This window comes from Argiope bruennichi, chromosome 7 (genome assembly GCF_947563725.1).
Source record: "Argiope bruennichi chromosome 7, qqArgBrue1.1, whole genome shotgun sequence".
Lineage (NCBI taxonomy): Eukaryota > Metazoa > Arthropoda > Arachnida > Araneae > Araneidae > Argiope > Argiope bruennichi.
The window spans coordinates 48,443,502-48,463,291 of NC_079157.1; the positions used below are offsets into that span (position 1 = coordinate 48,443,502).

At 27.2% G+C, this 19,790-nt stretch overlaps 1 protein-coding gene across 1 annotated transcript in view; it reads left to right on the forward strand.

Moving 5' to 3' along the window:
* LOC129975684 (CCR4-NOT transcription complex subunit 4-like) overlaps positions 1 to 19,790 on the forward strand; it is a 32,481-nt gene that overhangs the window by 12,263 nt on the left and 428 nt on the right. The window contains exons 8-18 of the mRNA XM_056088810.1: positions 1,413 to 1,577; positions 1,661 to 1,728; positions 6,076 to 6,135; positions 7,957 to 8,130; positions 8,716 to 9,065; positions 10,015 to 10,071; positions 11,844 to 12,113; positions 13,699 to 13,850; positions 16,191 to 16,320; positions 17,461 to 17,538; positions 18,336 to 18,437. Of these exons, the coding sequence (XP_055944785.1) occupies positions 1,413 to 1,577; positions 1,661 to 1,728; positions 6,076 to 6,135; positions 7,957 to 8,130; positions 8,716 to 9,065; positions 10,015 to 10,071; positions 11,844 to 12,113; positions 13,699 to 13,850; positions 16,191 to 16,320; positions 17,461 to 17,538; positions 18,336 to 18,437 (1,606 nt within the window). The remainder of the gene's footprint in view (positions 1 to 1,412; positions 1,578 to 1,660; positions 1,729 to 6,075; positions 6,136 to 7,956; positions 8,131 to 8,715; positions 9,066 to 10,014; positions 10,072 to 11,843; positions 12,114 to 13,698; positions 13,851 to 16,190; positions 16,321 to 17,460; positions 17,539 to 18,335; positions 18,438 to 19,790) is intronic.

A 19,790-nucleotide genomic window follows, 5' to 3' on the forward strand; every position in this document is an offset into this window, starting at 1 on the left:
TTGCTTATGGTTGTAATTTTTAATTGTTAAAGAAAGTGATCCCGAAATGTTATTCAAATCGGGGTAAAATTTAATGAAATATTTGTAATAGTTGTCAGCTAGAATGTAATCTTAATGATGGGTTGATCATTAAGATTGCATTCTAGCTGATTCCCATCTTGTGCATTTGAATATTTGAAAAAAAATAAAAATGAAAAATAAAATTGCGAAAGCGACTCTAACTTCTTGTTTCAAACCTTGTCACGTAATAGACTTGATTTGTCTATTTTTGAAAATTTACTTTTAATTATATACCAACGATGATGTACACATGTTTTCATACTGCAGCTAAGGCAATGAAATGCGTTTTAAAAAATACATTTAAAAATAGTTATTAAAGTTAGGAGTAAAATAGTGCAGGAACAAAACTGCATGTCTGAAAAAAAAAAGTTTTTTTAAATTTAAAAAAAGTTTTTATGCTGTTATATGTTCTGAAATTATGGGGAAAACACTTAACATTTTAATTAAAAATTTAAGTAAAATTTTGAAAATATGTTCTTTTGTGAGTATTTTTTATATAAGAATTAAGTTTGTTCTAAATTTGTTATCTCTAGGTTCCACAGTCTACTCTTTAAAGTGTTTTCAGTAATTTTTGTGCGATTTACAGATAATTTGCCAGCCTAATAAACATTATCTTTATAATGTTGAAGGCATTCAATAGTGCACTATTTACTCCTGATTTCCAATATGTCTTTCTTCTACTGAGTCCAAATAAAAGTATATATTTATTTTTTCCTTCACAATAGAATTTGACTGAGTGCTGCTTTAATTTACATTGAGGGGGTCGAGGCTTTCTTATATAGTTGCTCCATGTCTTCTGATCTTTGTCCAGAATTATTAAGGGCCCACTAATAAATAAAATAGCTAGATAAAAAAAAAATCTATTTTTAAAAAAGGGGGGGCTGACTTGGATGTATTTAAATTAAAAAAAACCATAATGACTTAGCTGAAATCAAAATCAAATAGTATATCAATCAACAATAAGAAATTTAAAAAATAATGTATTTACTTTCAAGTGTATGTAAAATGAAAGGGGAGGGGAAACCTAGGAGATCAATTGTAATAAAATATTTATTAATATAAATATCTTAATAAATTTTTTGATCTATTGTATTAAATAATAATGAAGTATGATTTAAATTTGTTTTCTTTACCAAAATTTTGTAATATATTTGGTAAAAAGAATTGCATTTTATTATCCTTTCTATAATTAACAATTAATATTTAAGCAAATCTCAGGAAGATATATAAAATTTTCATATTTTTGGGGTTTTACTCAATGGATCATAAATAGTTACAACCACATGCAAAATTTTATTATATTGAATTTGATTTGTTTTAGATACTATTCTAAACATTTTCTTCTTGTTTAGATACCACGTGCATCAGCATATGTAACATATCAAAAAATGGAAGATGCCTTAAGAGCATACAAGAAATTACCAAGTTTTAGAATAGAAGGGCATGAAATAAAAACATCGTTAGGAACAACAAAATACTGTAGCAATTTCTTAAAAAATGTACATTGTCCTAAAGCAGTAAGTTGGTTTTACTTTTCGACTTTTATACTTTTTAATCCTACATTCATGCATATGTTATAAAAACATCCTTTTATTTTTAGGATTGTATGTATTTACATGAAATGGCTGATGAGGAGCTGTGTTTCACAAAGGAGCAAATTCAGACTGGGTGGGTTTTATATTTGAAATATATGTAATGTAATTTTTAAAGCATTTTCAAAGCTGTTCTTGATTTTTCTTCTTTGAATATTTATTGAAACAATCTTTATTAAAACCAAGGAAGAATCCCCCCCCCAAACTGAATAATTTATAAATTTGGTGCTGTACCTTGCAAATGTCAAAATTAAGTTACTGAAATCAGTGCTGGATGTAAAAATGAAAATAGATAGTTTTCAATAGTGAGGGGTAAATATAAACTTCTTATCATATATTGTCATTTTTACCACAGAATGTCAAAATTTATACTTAGCAAAACAAAAGAAATATTCCAAGATCTGTCAGCAAGTTTTTTTTTCTATATAGAAGAAACTCATTTCAGATAAAAGTTGATAGCAGATATAACTAACCTATAAATGCGATAGAGTGTATTGATTAATATGATTTATATTTTGACACAATAGTGAGGATATAATGTAGAATACGAGTTTATTGTACAGAGGATTTGCTTTATATTTCATTGTTATTTTTTTCAATATTAATGACTTGTTTGCTTGCTTATTTATTGTTTCAACCTTATAATCAAATTTTCTTAAGCAAAATATCTGGAACTTGATATTTGGCATTTGTCAGTTCTGTTCATTGTGTTTATAACCTGCCTAATTATTGATCATGTTGTGTTTTAAAATTGGAGTTCTAATGTAAAACTGTCTATGAGCTTAGTCAAACTAGTCACATGTAAAAGTTAGCTTTGTTTATACACTATGTATATATTATATTTCAAAATTTATTTAATATTTTAGCAGCAGTTTCATTCATAGTTATATAAAAAAAAAACAGCAAGCTGAAAAAGTTTACAAAATATTTTTACATATCAAATTAAATAACAGAAATTAACAGCAGATCTTGGAAATAAATTATGCTTGGAAATTTATTTATTGCTTTTGAAATTTAATAACCAATAACCTTGAAAATGTCTTCAAAATAACCAATAATCTTGAATTTGAAATAAAATGTTCAATAACCTTGACATGCGAATATATGACTTGTCAACAGTTTTTTGATTGTGAGTGTTGTCTTTTAGAAATTAAATAATTAATGATATTGAAATAGAGATTTGACAAAAATTAATCAATAATAATTAACTAAATAATAGTTGTAGTTCACTGCATAGCTTTAGTGATCAAAAATATTAGTACCTTGTGACTAGTGTCAAGATACAAGCAGAATACCCTATAAGAGGCATTGCCTATCACAAGGAACAGCACAGTTGCTGACCATATCTGTTGAGTGATTGAGACTATGATTTCTCATTAAAAGCATCTTCTATACAATATCTTCAGTTAGTGAGGTGTTGGAGAAAGAAGTTGAAATTGATGGGATTTATCATCAACATGATAAAATATTTTATGACTTCGTGGATTTAAAACTTAGAACAGTACAAAATGTGTTTGTGTTCTCCGTCAATCAAAATTAATATTTTCTAATAAACGAAAAAAATTTTTCTTGTGTTTATTTATGTATATAATATAATATTGAAATATAGTTTTGCATTTGAGTCCACCAGTCATAAAAGTATCAAAAGTCACAATTTTATTAAGAATCGAGTTTTTATAGAAGATTGGTTTGGGGGGGGGGCTGTTTAAATTTTTTTAGAGGTGAAAAAAAGTTAAGGCTTTCATTGTAATTTTTTGAATATAATTCAATTTAACAAATGATCTTTAAAGCAGAATTTTTAAATTGTCTATGCAGCTCTTTTCATGATCCTTTTTCATACAAATATTTTGTGACTCAGTTTTCATAATTTTTTTTTTTTTTTTTTGAATATCTGAAAATGGGAAAATAAGTAATAAAATGATACTTAAACAGTTATAAATAAAAAGTTCATTTTAAAATTTTTAAATGAGAAATATTATCTTGAAATGATAGCCCAAAAAGAAAAGCTCTTCTCTAAATTCTTGTGCATTTAAAACCTACTTAAAAAATTTGCTTCCATGTTCTAGATTTCATTTAAATAAATGAAGAATAAATTAATTATTACAAGCTTAGGTTTCTTATTCTTTTAATAACAAATTACTTTTACAATCATAATTGTGCTTAAAATTTTTGAAGTTTAGTAGAAGATTTAATAGAGAGTTTGCTCTTGGTGCAACTTTGAATTGCTCCGTAATAAAATGCAAAATTTTAAATTTTATGACCATCTTCAAGTTTCAAATTAGATATTTCTAATCTTTGCTGTTTATTTCAATATTATTTTGTAATAAAACCATAGATGATACTAAAATAATGAAAATCGGTGAAGGTAACTTTTTCTGTTAACTTGGTAAATTTCATATGCAATTTAATTCTGTACTTGAAAATATTATTTCCTTTGTTATTTAATAAGCATTTTTTAAAATGAATAACTTAACATTTTTTTTATTTTGTAGGTTTTTAAATCACTTTTCCTCTTATTTTTAGGCAATTAAATTGTGAAATGCTGCCGGCTGTTGAATTTAAGCATTTATATTAAAAATGCCAAAAAATAAATGCTCCATCTATAAAAGTCGGCAGTTTATTAAAAAGAAAGTTACTGCCTTTTATAAATGGAATACATAAGCATGCGGCTTTTGTAAACGGGTAATTTGTATAGATAATTATTTGTATATCAATTGGGCTGAGAAATAAATTCATGCCACTTTCTTTTTCTCTATAAGGCTTTTTTAGTTTGCAACTAAAATCAGTTGCATTTTCTTCTTAATTACTTATCAGAAGCCATCATCTCTTACTCATGTTAGAATCTTATGTCCATTTCTTACTTGTCTCATCTCTAATCAGTCACTCATGAAATAGTTCAGAGTAATGAGTGAATAGAATGTGTACTGCAGGGTATTGAACTAAGTAGTTCAATACCCTATGGAAATGTTATATCCTCTGAATTCATCGGGCCCAATCAATAACTGAAGGAAGAGTATCTATCGTGGACTCGTGTATGTCATTTATGAAAAAGCTACTGAGAAGCAATCTGACTAGATATGCATTTTGCAGATGCCATCATTATCTCGACTTTTAGAATAGGTATGTTGCCAACTCTTAAGTCTTTTTTGAAAAAGGGCATCAAGATGCTTCCAGAACATCGGAAAAAATATCTCTGAAAGAATTTGTTGAATATTGATTTGTGTAAGTTTGTCTTGGTTATTATGGTCTCTAAAAAGGAAAGAAAACCTCATTCCAATTTTTACTCCATTGCATCTATATAATTTTATTGACTGTTGGAATAATGCATCATTTGCATATGTATTGGACCAAGCAAAAGATGCCATTCTCAAATTGTGCTGAATTCTCATATTGTGTGTGAATAAGAAAGTTATCAAGTTTTAGGGTCTCTCTTGGGAAATACAAGAAATGAGTCACATAACACCTAAAAAAAGAATGATTATTTTTACAATGATCAAGGAGCAATCTTGATAATAATTCAGAAGAGGAAAAAATACTGCATGATGTTGGCATATTATATACCATCTTGCAGTCTTAAATTTTCACTGTCTGTTTTGAAAAATAACAGTATATAAAAAAACTGGCATGAATTTATTTTCTTAACCCTGTAATTTACTTGTATACAAAAAAAATTAAGTGCTACTAATCACTGGCTACTAATTAAATAAGAATGCTAACATAGTTTACTCTGTGGACTCGTAATAGTTTCTTAAGTTTCTTACAAATATATAATAAAAAAATTTCTTTTGCTAATTTCTTATTAATGTCAGTTTATTAACTGAAAACACTGAAATTAACTATATTGGCATTCTTATATTCCTATCAAAAATGCAACTAACATTAACATTTTTTTAACGAAAGTGCAAAATTTTGTGTTAATATACTCAATAAAATTTTGTGTATGTAAAAAGAATTTGAAATTTAGTGAAAATACAGTGATAATGTGGATTTACAGTTTACTAACCTTTACTGCATGCTGAATACACATTATCAGAATTCAAAAGCTTAAATCCACTGAACTAAAATAAGTAAATAAATGTAAAAGAAGTGAGGGACATTGAAACTGTGACCATTAATGAATATTGAATATGATCCTTAAAGAGAATTCTTTTTTTTAAAGAGTTTTCAAATAATAAACATATTAAGGCAACAATTTAAGAATTTTTTTGAGATTATTAATCTTTTTTTTTTTTTTTTTTTTGTTAACATTTTAAATTATGATGTTTCAACTTTTTTGTGATCTTTTAAAATTTTAAATAATGAGATAGTGATTGTCAAAAGCAAATTTGTTCATTTATCATATGTTTTGATGTAATTTAAACTTTTTAATAGTTTATTCATTGGATTAACATTATAAATAATTAAATTTCTATTCCTCCTCCAGTCAGCACATAAATGTTGGTAGCATATTGTATGATAGAATGATAGCTCAATCTATACAAAGGTATGTATTGAATTGAAAATAAATTACTATGTTGTGTTTATTTATGATGTAAAGTAGTCTATTTATCTGTTCCTTTTTAATATTTGAAACATTATTGTTTTTAAGTGTGAAATTGTTAGGTTATTAAAAGTATATTATTCGTTTCAATTTAATAGATTTCTAAATATTCACTCTACTGAATTCTGAGTCAGTTTTTTAAAATTTTAATTAAGTTTTAAAGACATTAATACTTAAGGAGAGTGAGGAATTGCTTAAAGTACAAGTGGAATTTATCATAACCCTGTTTTTAAACCAATAGACAAGTTTTGAAAGTTCGTTTTAGCAGTTTTATTCCTTAAAAACTTGTAGACTAAACTTATTTAAAATTAATTCATTGAATAAAAAAGGAGCAAAGGAATCTAAAAAATTAATATATTATTTACTGCATATATGCAGTGTAAAATTAAATTCCTTGAAATTAACAATATCTGGATCCCCTCCGCATGAATATATAGAATACAAATATAATAAACCCTCCATGAATGGGGTAATCTCCCTCCCCCTTCTACTAAGGAAAAATTGTGAATTATTGAAAATATTGATATTACTTTTAAGAAAATAGAAAAATAATATAATTGTAAATATTGTAAAATTATAGGCATCTTTGAATTTTCATGAGTGAATGTTGAATGAAATTTAAGTGGTGTTTTTCAAGATAGCTTATTCTAATTTTTTTCATAAAATGCATTTTTAATGTGTATAAAATTTTATTAATATTAATGGTCATTTAAAATTTTACTTATGTACAGTAAATAGGATTTCCCCTTCTTTTCCATATGATTAATGGGTATTTCGGTATTCATACTTCATGAAAACATTTAGTATTCCTTTATATTTTCATAAATAATCCTTAATATAGCTTAGGATATATCAAACTAATTCCAATAATTGAACATATTTTAGTTTTAAAATCAATTTAAGAAAATCTATTTGGAGAAAAATAGTTTAATTTTGTAGTGTATTTTTTGTATCCCTGGGACTTACATTTCATACTTTGGCTAAACTAAAATCATTTTATTTTTCTTTTGTTTTGTCTTACAGACAAATTTTATTTACAAGATTTTTATTTACAAGATTTTTATTTACAAGATTTTTATTTACGAGATTTTTATTTACAAGAATTCATAATGTTTTTGATACTTAATATGCATTAATTTAAATATAAGTAATTTTCAATTACTTAATATGTTTTCAATTTATCTGCATTCTAAAAAATTTCTAGTCACTCGAATCCAACCTTCATTTTAACTTCTGAATTGTATTGGATTTTGTTTTTCTAAGTTATTCTAACACATGCCGAACTAAAATCCCATGTGAACAACTTCTCTTTTAAAATTATATACATATATAATTTAGAGTGGATGATTAATACCTTCAATATATTTCCCAAATACTTTCTTGGTCTTTTTTTTTTTAATGCGCTCTACCTTCCTATTTAGTTCATCGTGTTACCTAGTCATGACTTTTTATTAGAAGAAGAATGGATGAACTCATCATTATTACATCTTGAAAAAATATTTTTTTAAAGAATTCTGAGCCTGTTTCTCTCTAAATCAAATGTTTTACATGCATACATTACTTAGTAGTTTCTTTTATTATCTTGGTGTTTTGATATAAAAAAATTAAAACCATTGATTTAAAATAGACTTTATTAGGTTAAGAACTTGTATTTGATCTTATACCTTTTACTCAAGATGCGGTCACTTGCAACTTTCTATGTATTGTTATTGGCATTTACTGAAAAAAAATATATATATATATATATTGATTTGTTCTTTATAGAGCGAACCAACATAACCAAATTAAAGAGCCAGTAATAGAAGAACATAATGTTGAACAATCTGAGAATGCAAATTCTGAAAAAGTCAATTCAAAAGAAGAATCTAGTGAAAGTGACATAAGTGAACCAAGTCATTCGCCCCAACAATCCAGGTTTCAACATATTTTTACAAACAGGCAAGTAAAATAAGAATTTTTTTTAATGACTGAGGATTAAATATGAATATAGTTATTATAAACTGCTGCTGTCTTTGTATAGTAAATCTTGTTTCGGGCTTAAATAATAGAATATATTTTCTGAAAAACCTGTTTAACTGGGGTGTTGATGATGGTGTGGTATGTAAAGGTAGAATTTTATATAATGATTCATTTAGTGCAGGGTATTAACCATTACATACCAACAATACTGAAAATTACCATTTAAATTTAATTTTTGTTATAACAATTTTTTCTGACGATTTTCAAAAGAACATAAAAACCGTACATTTAACAGCAAATGGGAAATATCACCTAAAGGCAGAAATTAAAGTTTTTGCATTACTAAATTATTTTAATTTTTCAAATCCTTTTCAGAACTAATTCTATAACAGTAATAAAAAGGATTTCTGTGCAACATACATCAGTAACTTGTATATATGGATTGTAAGCTCATAAGAAGTTGAATGGACCAGACAAATTAAATTGAAAACTCAAGAATTAATGGGATTCTTGTGTAGTTTTATACAGTGTTTTTGAAGCATTATTAAAATTATTTTTTTGCAGTGAAAGTCAAAATTCCATTTATGGATCTGGTTTCGAAAATCGCTTCGGTGTCCAGATGAATTCCCAGGCTTCTGATGAAAGTTTGAGAAATTCTGTCTCTGTAAGAGAGGATCTGACTCCAAAGAGCTTATTATCAGAGCCATCTGTAAATAACTCCACTATTATTAACACCAAGAACCACCAAATTTTACCATCGGACACTCGACAGCATTTTAGTGTAGAAATTCAACAAGGAATAAGTTCACAGTCTAATCATATTCATAAATCATTTTCATCAAGTGATATAGATGTTCTAAATTCGAAAAATTCTGCTAGATTTCCTACCCTTCCTACACCTTTTAGTAGTAATGGTGAGTACATCTTGTTAACATGTTTCTAACTCCTTTTCTTGTTGTTTGGTATAAATTTTGTCATCTGTTGTAACTCATTAAGAAGTTAATTAAAAATTGATTGCAAAATTTCATACATACAATATTAAAAAATAAAAAAAATAACTTAAAAAATATATTTTTAAAAATTTATCATGTTTTTAAAATGTACTAAAATATATGAAATAAACTCTTCTAGCCTCATACTGATTGTTTTTAAAATTATGATAGTAAATTTTTTAAATTCAGGAATTTGTATGAGACTGAAAGAAATTGCTTTATATATTTTTAGAAGATTTAAAAATGTGATATATAGTGGAAAAAAAATTATTTAATAATTTTTCAGTTAATCTTGTTTTCAGCTATACATTGTAAATATCCAAGCTTATTAAATTTTTGTGCTGTTATAATGAGCCCTAATTCCACATGTGCAGTAATTTATTTTGTCATATCTGATAACAAGAAAATTGCAGAATATCAAATAGATTTAATATTTTAATGATAAACTCAATTGTTATTTGATTTGTAGATCCTGAAACCTTTAATTTGAAATAGTTATATAGATTCAGATCTACTATTAAGCTTAAAGGAGACAAACTTTAAATTATATAGTTATGCTTCTAGTATTGAAGGCAGTATATTACTATAATTCTATCAATTTTTATGGATTGCATGTATTATTTTTCAAGTTGTAATTTCAATGCATAAAAAGCATTTTGGTCCATCAGCTGTGATTAACTTTTAAATTTTTAAATTATTAGTATTTTAATTCGAATTTGAGTATTTATCTGAAATTTCATATTTTTGAATTATATAAAGAAATTTTGTTGGGAAAAATATCATTGATGTCTTGTGAAATAATATCCCTTTTTTTTTTTTTTTTTTTTTTTTTATCAAGCATTTCATGTTCATTTCCCCCTTTTCCTTTTAGGAACTAGCAGTTCTTTAACTGAAATGGTAGAAGATTTAAAATTAGACGATGATCTAGGTAAGAATAATTACTTTTAGTCATTATTTTTTTTAAAAAATTCATTCTTTTGTCTTTTTTAAATAAAAAACATCTATCAAATTTCAAAATCAGCCATGATTTGCTGCCAGAGAAAAAAATATATATTTCTTTTCTGCCACAATTTCCAATATAGCCTTTGAAAATTATTGTAATATTTATATTTAAATGTATTTTTTTAAAATCATTAAATTAAAATCATGAATTTAGTATGCTTGAATTTAAAACTGCTTTAACTTTTAGTTTGGTGAGGATAAAATATTTCTAAGATAAGACACTTCTTGATACTTTAAAAAAAATGTTAATTATTTTTGTAACTATGCCATGAATGCTTAAAGATTGGAAAAGCTTGTGGGCGTGGGGGAATCATTGGATAAATTGAGTATCATTTTGTTTTGTTTCTATAGAAAAAAGCCTCGTAATTAATTATTTTTAGTTTCCGAATTACTTCCCGTTACTAGTCTTTTCGAAAGTTCAAGATTTTTCTTTTTTTTGCAAGTTCCTTTATGTTGCAAGGAGAATATACATATAAGGCACATGAAAAAATTGGATGCAATTATTTTGACTTTAGTGTGAAAAGCAAATAGTCGAGCTTCACAAAATTTCACTATCTATTCCAGTTTCTAAATTTGAGTTATTCTTGGCAACTATTAACTGTTCCAAATTTCTATGTTAATTGGCAAAGACATATTTTATTTCAACCCAAGGATATAAAAGTTGATTCCTTGTATCTGTTTATTTATATTCTAAAGAGTCAACTAAATACATTCAATATTATGAACCTAAGTTGCTAAAATGTAATTTTTATCATACCGTTTTTTTTTTTTTTTTTCTTTTTTAATTAATGAAAATTTAATAAATCAAAGTTTAAAAGCTCATAATTTATTCTGACTTTCTTGATTGTAACAACTAAACTTTTGATTATTTTAAAGTTGATTACTGAAATGGATTATGATTTCTTTTAAATAACCTTGTAAATGGTTTTAAATTAAAGAACCATTTTATTTGTTCTACTTGACTGGACTTGCAATCTTGCAGTATTATGATGTTTATAAACTTGATATTTCTCCCTTTTGAAATTTTTGCAGTTGAAATTTGAGTTTTATTCGTCATTTATAGTCTTCATTAATTAGCAATTTAAACATATGCAATTTTCGTGATAATTGATATCTTTCATGCTGAAGCGACTCATATTGACTCGCTCATTGAGATTAACTCATATTGTGTAAAAGGTATTTAAAGTGAATTTTTTAGTTCAATATCTGAAGAAAAAATATAATCTATTATCAAAAAGTTCTGCTATTGTCAGTTGATATAAACTTTGTGAACTTTATTTTTGTTATAAAAATAACATTCTCTTATTTTTATCAGTTCACAAATGTTTGATTGTTGTATTATTGAAAAATATTTTAATTAAAACAAATAATTATGGAATGTTTTTAAAATGAATTAAAAAAATTTTTAAATAAAAAAATGATCCATTTTAAATTTTTTTCATAAATTGCAGAATTTTTATTATTCTTTAATTTCAGAAGGTCTAATTTATTGGTGTTTAATTTTTTCTGCAGCACATTTCTAAATAGAATAGATTTTGTGAAATTTTATATTGACAGAATTTGAAATAATTTAGCACCTTCTGAATTTGTCCATTTAGAATTTTTATCACATAAAATATGTTATACCTTAAAATTAAGCTTACTATATAGTCAATACTCATGAAAGTTTGTTAGCTGCATTTTTTTTCTGCCTTCCAGGTTTTGATCCTTGTCAGCTATCATTGGATGCATTGCAAAAAATCACGGCTGAGGAGAAAAATCCTCATAATCATGTACCTTCAAGAAATATCTATACCTCTACCGTGAAGCAGCCAACTCCATATAATAGTTTCGTGATGCAAACACTGAAAAACTTGCAACAACCACAAAATTTCATGCCAAGAGTTAGAAATCCTCCACCACCAGGTTTTGCTGCTAATGCTTTTTCATCCTCTCAGCAACCATTGGCCTCTCCTGGTTATGAGCCTAGTAAGTTACATGTTTACTTTTGCATTGCACTGTTATCACAAAACACTTACACATTGCACTGTTATCACAAAATAGAACAAACATTGAAAGCAGGCCGTCATTTGTGTGGTCAACAGTAATAAATTATTACGTTATATATTGAATTAATTATTGGATTATTCACATCAATAACATTCATATATTATCAAAATGATTAGCATTAAAAAATTGAATTTGCCTGCTTAATGTTCAAAAACATAGAATATAGCACCTGCTTGCAAAAGTATTAATAATTATAGTACACTATCTACCTATAAGTAATTGGACACATGTGATAAGAGAGATAAACATAATTTATTCATATTCAATAGTTGGTAGAGCCTCTACCTGAAGCAATTACAGCCTTCTCCGGTGTATGCTTTCCCATAAGTTTTTGAATGATGGACAGCAATATTTTCTTCCACTAGGCTTGGAGAAGAAATGCAAGTGCTCTCGCTGATTTTGAATTATTGCTGCACCCCTTAATCGGCGATCTAACTCGTCCTAGAGGATTTCTATAAGATTCAACTCTGGTCTCTGGACAGGCTAGTCCAATTGGTTCAATCCATAGTCTTGATACCAATCCATGGTGGTCCTCGCAACATGACAAGTGGCGTTATCATCCTGGAAGTAACAATGATCTCTCCCATAAAATTGCTACTGCATAGGAAGCACTTTGTTGTTTAGAATGGTACAATAGGAGTTAGCATTGAACTTGCCATGAATTGGAATCAAGGCTCCTAGTCCATACCACGAGAAACATCCCCAGACCATAATTCCACTTTTGTTAAACTTTACAATTGGGCAATGCATTCTGGCAAAAGGCATTCGCCATGCATAGGCCAAACCCAGACTCTACCATCCGACAGGTAGAGGCTGAACTTCGATTCATCACTCCAGAGAACCTGTTTCCGCTCATCTACAGCCTAATATTGATGCTACTAACACCGCATTAGTCGAACATTGTGGTTGTATTTTGAAATCAAAAGCTTATATATGACAACGTGACCATAGAATCCAAGCAAATGGATGGTATTTCCATTTCCTTGCGGATGGTATTTATTGAAACAACAGTCTCAGAGGCTTACTGGAACTCCTGGAGTATGTGGGCCATCAATTTAGTGTAGTTTTTCAGAATTTCTTTGGACACCACTTGGCAGTCTCCATTCCTTGGTTTCATGGGTCTGCCAGGTCAAGGCACATTCCGACAGTTGCCACTCACCTTCCATTTCTTAATCACAAAAGCCACTGTCAACTATGGAATGTTTAATTCACTTGATATCTTCCTTAAGGATCGGCTATTTGTATGAAATCTGACAATTATACCTTTCTCGAAGTCGGACCGCTCTGAATTTCATGGCATCTTGCATGCAACTTATGCCAGTGCGGTTTGTACATGATATTTAAATACAGAAAGCATGGTATAGATCAGGGCCACAGATATCCTCATTTGCATGAGAGTCCAGATAATTATTGGTTGATAATGTATTAGTATAATTTGAATTTCAAGTTATTATATATAAATCTATTTATTTACTGAAAATTTTGTTCAATTTCTTTCTTTCAGGAAATGTAACCTCTAATAGGATGTCACCTGTGATCAATCTGTCAAATTTCAATAGTATTATAAGACCAAATTTCCCCTTTCAAAGATATCAGTCTATGAGTAATAATTCTGTGGCAAATGGTTTCACACCTCAACAAATTAGAACAGTTCCCGTAAGTTAACTTGCATATTTCTGTTTTAAGTATAGAATTTATAAAAAAACTGAGCAAAATAAATAAGAAATTTTAAGCAAATTATCTGAAGCTTTCTGCAATGAAAGAAATGTATGGTGTGATAATGCTGTAAGCTAGAATCATCCATTTCAGTTTCATTTTTAATTATCGCAATAATATTTTGCTCATAAAAATGTATTTAATATTTTTTCAGCACATGTATGTGTAAATGCAGTAGCTGGAGCAGTAAAGAGTTTTGTAAAATATGACTTAAAATATTTTTTAAAGATGGCACTATAATGAAATTGGTTTCAATGAAAAGCTTATTTTTTAAATTTACAAGTGATGTAAAAAAAATGTGCAAGTATATGATGCTGTTTGGGGAAGATAAGTTATTAATAAAAAATTACAACATTTTGCTTAATTTTAATTAAAAATCCATTAATTATAATCCATTTTAATTAAAAATCCATCCAATTTGAATTTTGAAGCTTCCTTTATTAGAGATGCCCAACTATCCAAAAGACAACTATCTAGCAAATTTGGTACCACCAAATCTGATTGTTTGCTTTGTCATGTTTTGAATGTTTTTTGCATCACATTCATTGATAATATGTAACCTATAAACATTGACATTTAGATTATTTCAAAAATGTAAAATGCTCTTAATTTTCCCTTTAGAATGAACACTATTCATTGTGTTACCAGTTTTAAATATCTACTACTGCTTAAATATTTTGTATGGATGCATCAAAAAGTAACTGTTGGCTTTGAGAAAATCACAAATCTAATATATAAAAATGAATTTTTGTATGTAAAATTTTACCAACTTATTTCTTGCATTTGTGCGAAGGTTAGAGATATAGTACAATTATTAGCATATATTTTGAACACAACAATATTTACAAACAAATCATTTCATATGTTTCTATTATTTAATATTTATTATAAGTATAGATTAATTAAAAATTAACAAAAGACAAACAGTAAATGGCACATGTCATTCGAAGTTAATGGCACATATATTCCAAAATTATTTCATCTATGGCAGCAACACGCTGCCATACAAACTAGCAGTTAATATATTTGAAATGTAATATAAGAAAGCAGTTCCTCATTGCAAGTTAATATAGTTTAATATGAGTTAGTATCTTGTGGATGTCTAAATGGCATTTAACTTTTCAACTACTATACTATAGTAACATATATGGTATTATTATATCAACAGCTATTGAAATATAGTATTTCAAATTTTAGTTTTCTTGCTAGTGTTTAGTTATTTTCACTAAGATTTGAGGAAAGATGTTAATTTAGATATGTCTAGAAAGCTGGGATTAAATTGCTTGCCTGCTGAATTAGAAATTTACTTAAAGATGATACAAAATCTCTATTTTATCAAATTTATTATACCTGTTTTATTTTTAATCTGTGTTTAGTATCATTTTCAGAATTTGCCTAACTTAAACACGATTCTATTTTAATTTTAAAATTGTGTTGGGTTTGAAGGTTATAAATTAAAATTTGTAAAGATGATTTTTCAGATGAGATTTAAAATAATTTTTGTGTAAGTAATGTCCTTAAATGTTGGATTTAGATACCATTGTTTCAAAATATCTGAAACCATACACAGCAAAGCATGCTAAATTTCGATGTAATAGCTAGAACCATGAGTTATGGCATTTTAAATATGGGGGTTTTGACATGCAACATTATAAAATAACATCGATAGTATCTAAAATCGCGTATGGGTTATTTAAACAAAGATGATCTTAATTTAAAATCAAAATGCACTTGCAAAATGGTTATAAAGCAATGTCGAATGAATCTTTCAACAAATAAATTGGCTTTAACGTATTCATTATTGCTAAGTTTGTGCTACCCATCCTAAGCAATGCGTTAATTGCATAAAGCAATTTGTGTGCATATGTTAATTACATGCTTGATAGATTTGACATAAAACCTTTTTATGATAGTGAATATATATCTATGATTATCAGAATTACTTTTTCTTCTCAACACATAGCATTTCAGCTTGATACTATACCACCTTTTCATCTAATTAAAGCAGATGCTTTTGTTTGGCACCAGTAGAACAGTTTCCAATCCTTTTTTTATGTTACCGACAGTTTTTAGATTTTGAGAAAATCTTAAATTGCTATAAAGTAAATTAAATTATTTCCATAAAATAGTTGATTAAAATTATTTCCATAAAATAAAAATTGCAGGATATTAATGTTATTGCTAGATGGCTGGAGACTAGATTTCCTGCAAATGTTAGAATGTCCTACTTTAAGAGTTTTCTAGAGGTTTTTAAGTGCATGATTCTTTTTATCTTTCCAGCCTGCTCAAACATTCCACGATTTTCCTTCAAGATCTGTACCTACTTCTCAACATATGCCAAGTCAGAGACTGGAGAATATGCCTATTCTGCCACAACAGCACTTTACTTCACAAGAACAAAATTTATCCCGTAAATATTCTTTATTCGCATTTTTCTCTTTAAAAAAAAAATTGAAGCATGCTCAAATGTATTTTATCATTGAGGGGAAATTAATGTAATTTAAAGAGATTCATAAGTATCGGAATCATTTTCTGTCAAATAAATTGAAGAAAAAAAAAGCATTCTGCTTAACTTGCTGTTAAATACTTTCCACAAGCATATTGAGGATTTTAAAAAGTAATTACTTACACAGCTTCATTGTGAAATGGCAAATGGGATTTTCCATGAATTATTGAATCAGTTCCATAGCTTTTTTTTTTTTTTTTTTATGTAAAAATGTTTGCATACAAATTTCTAAAAAAATGGTCCACTATAGGGTGATAATTTGTGAGAGAACCCCTCCCCCTTAAAATATGTTAATAACTAATTGAAATATTTTTCTTGTCTTTCTAAGTAAAAACACTAAACAGTGGAAATTCAGATATTCAAACCATTTGAAAAATACATGAAAGAGAAGGGATGTTTAATATTATGTTTTCATCTGTCATAGTAAAAGGCTAAAGAAATTATATGTTTAATGATCTTAGAGGAGTTAGTATAAACTGAATTTTAATATTAGTTCTGTATTTATGATTGTTATTTTAGCATGTTGAAATTGTTCTTAACATTTTTATATAATATCATGTAAAATAATTTGAGAAAAACAAAACTCTAATCAATAAAATTAGAATCAACTCTAAAATATGTTTTGCTACTCATTATTGTACAAATAAATTGAATCATTAAATTTATTTGGAGTATATCTATGGTTTCATATCAGTTGAACCAGAAGTTCAAGATCTGATTTTGCATGCTGCATTGTTGCATCCATCCTTGATAAATTTTTCGCTGATCAAATCCTTCCATTAGTGTGGCATAGAGATTCAGGATGGTTCTCAGTTAACATCTTCATTATCTAACTGTAATTCTAAAGCAGATGATAATCTATCAAACTGAAAGTACGAGAATGTGCTGGAAATTTGTTGAACAGATTGATAAGATTTTAAATAATTCATTTCTGTCTTCATCGATATTGTCATTTCGAATATACATTTTTATTATCTTCATAATTTTTCTTTTATAATTGTTTATGCATTATTATTTTATTTATTTATTTATTTTTTTGTACAGCATCATTCATGAATATGAATCAGCAGACCCAATGGATGCCAACTTACGAAAATTTCCAAAGTCCAAATTTATCCAAGTGTAAGTAATTTTTTATTACAAAAGGTAAGCAATGTTTTGGTTAGAGCTATGATATTTTTGGTTATTTAACCTTTTCACCACTGACACGACCCTTAAGCCAATGCAAATTCTCTCCTGGCAGATCCATTTCTGTTTAAAATGAGAGGCGCAGGATATAAAGCAAGTTATCTATAAGAATGTTCTCACTTTATATCTTGAACTCCTTGCTTGAAATAGAAATTGACCCTGTGAGTGGAATTTGCATCGTCAGTTGGAGTATGCCAGTGAAGGGGTTAAGTTCTAAAGCATTTAGTCATGATTTATAAAAATAGTTCAATCTGATAATTATTAATCTTTAGAAGATTGCACGAAGAAAATTTTTTGAATAACCGTATTTTTATATACAAAATTAAAGGATAAAAGTATATTTTTGCCAATTTCTTTTGTTTGCATTTAATATTGACATTGGTGTGTAAGTCCTTGGATTTAATGATAAATAATGCTGTGTTGTGCTGATGTTCTTTGAAGCTGACTAATTTTGTTATTATAAAGCTGTTTGTCCAGTAATATATCTGCTGAAGAAGAGTGGATATGTGGAACCCTTTGTAAAAAATATCTTTTACCATGAAATAAATGAATTTTTTCTGGTAATATTAAACATTTAGAATACCATGAAAAAAATATAAATATTAAGAAACATAATTACGAGATGAAAAAGCAATTTTTCAGAAATCAATAGATTATTAACTGTCTAATAAAAAATATTCAGAATTCACTAAAGGATTTCACTAAATGACACATTTCATTTTACTTTACAGATAGACCAGCAAGTCCTCAGAATTTTCCAGTTGCTCAGCAATTCAGACCAGAAGAGATTCAAAGGTTACAATACCCGAGACTCAATTTATCACCTTTCACAGGTAAAGAATTAATATTATAAAATTTTCTTAGTAATCTTATTCATGTATTTGAAGCGGTTCATTCTTTGTGAAAAGTTTCAATGTAGTTTCTGATCAGTGAAATATTGTGTGAAATTCTTAATTATTTTTTTTGATTTTAAAAATATAATGAGTACAAAAAAAATTGTTATATTTTCTTTATTTTAAGACTTAATTTGATGTGACCATAAATTAGTTACACAGAATAATGTTATGCATAGTTGTGTAGCAAAATATGAAAACAGTACATTTTATTTATAAATAATAAGTGTTAAATTATGGGGCATGTCACTGATTAAATTCATGTAAATTACATCAAGTACACTGCTGGTACTTTCCATTTAAATAATATTTGGTATTGTAGGCAAAAATTTCATTATTCTTGCACAACTTAATATACCATTTCAGCTTTGTTATACTCCATTTTTGCATAATCATGAAATGATGAATTTTTGCGAAGCACTTTGATGTGGACTTAAAGCACCTTATACTATCTGCAACTTTAACACCCAATATTACTAATCTACTTATATTACAATTAATATTTGCATATCATGCAGTTACCTGCTAGTATAAATCTTATTTAATACTATATAAAATTTCTGCTGTTTTGTTTTACATAAATACTCTCATATGTAACAGATAATTAATAGTTCTATACTTATTCTACTTTATTTAAAATGAAATTTTGAGATACACATTGAAAAATGTGTAAATAATATGAGTTAGAAATAATTTCTTCCTCTCTTCTGTTTACTTTAAATATATTCCCTCCTCATTTTATGTTCTAAAAACATTTGTTTCAAGAGAATCCATTTTAAATTATTGAATCCACTTTAAATTTTCAGCAGTTCCCTAACTTTCAAACCTTGCAGCTGACATTTAGAATCCTAATGTATAATGATCTCCTTCATTCTTGGTCTAATTCATTTCTTTGAGACAAACAGATCACGTTCTCCTGTAAAGTAGTTTTATATCTTAAAGAAATTTTGCTACAATTTTTTTTTTTTTTTTTAAATTATTGAATGTAATATTTACATAAGGAATAATGAATTGTTTTGAAATTTGTACAAAACAGACTGAAAATTTATAGCAAAAAGAAGTTTCTTTTAAGTTTAATCAGTTTTTTTTTTATTTAAGTTTCTTTTTGCTATAAAGGTGGGTAGATCTGATATGACACAGGTTACATATTTACATAATGCGTTTTGTTGTTTTCATGTGGATTTTACAACCGTATGGCATTCTGGAAAATCATGAAAATATACTTAAACATTGAAATTATCACAATCCACCAAAATTTGTCTTGCGATTCATGAGCAGGTCATGGCATTTAGT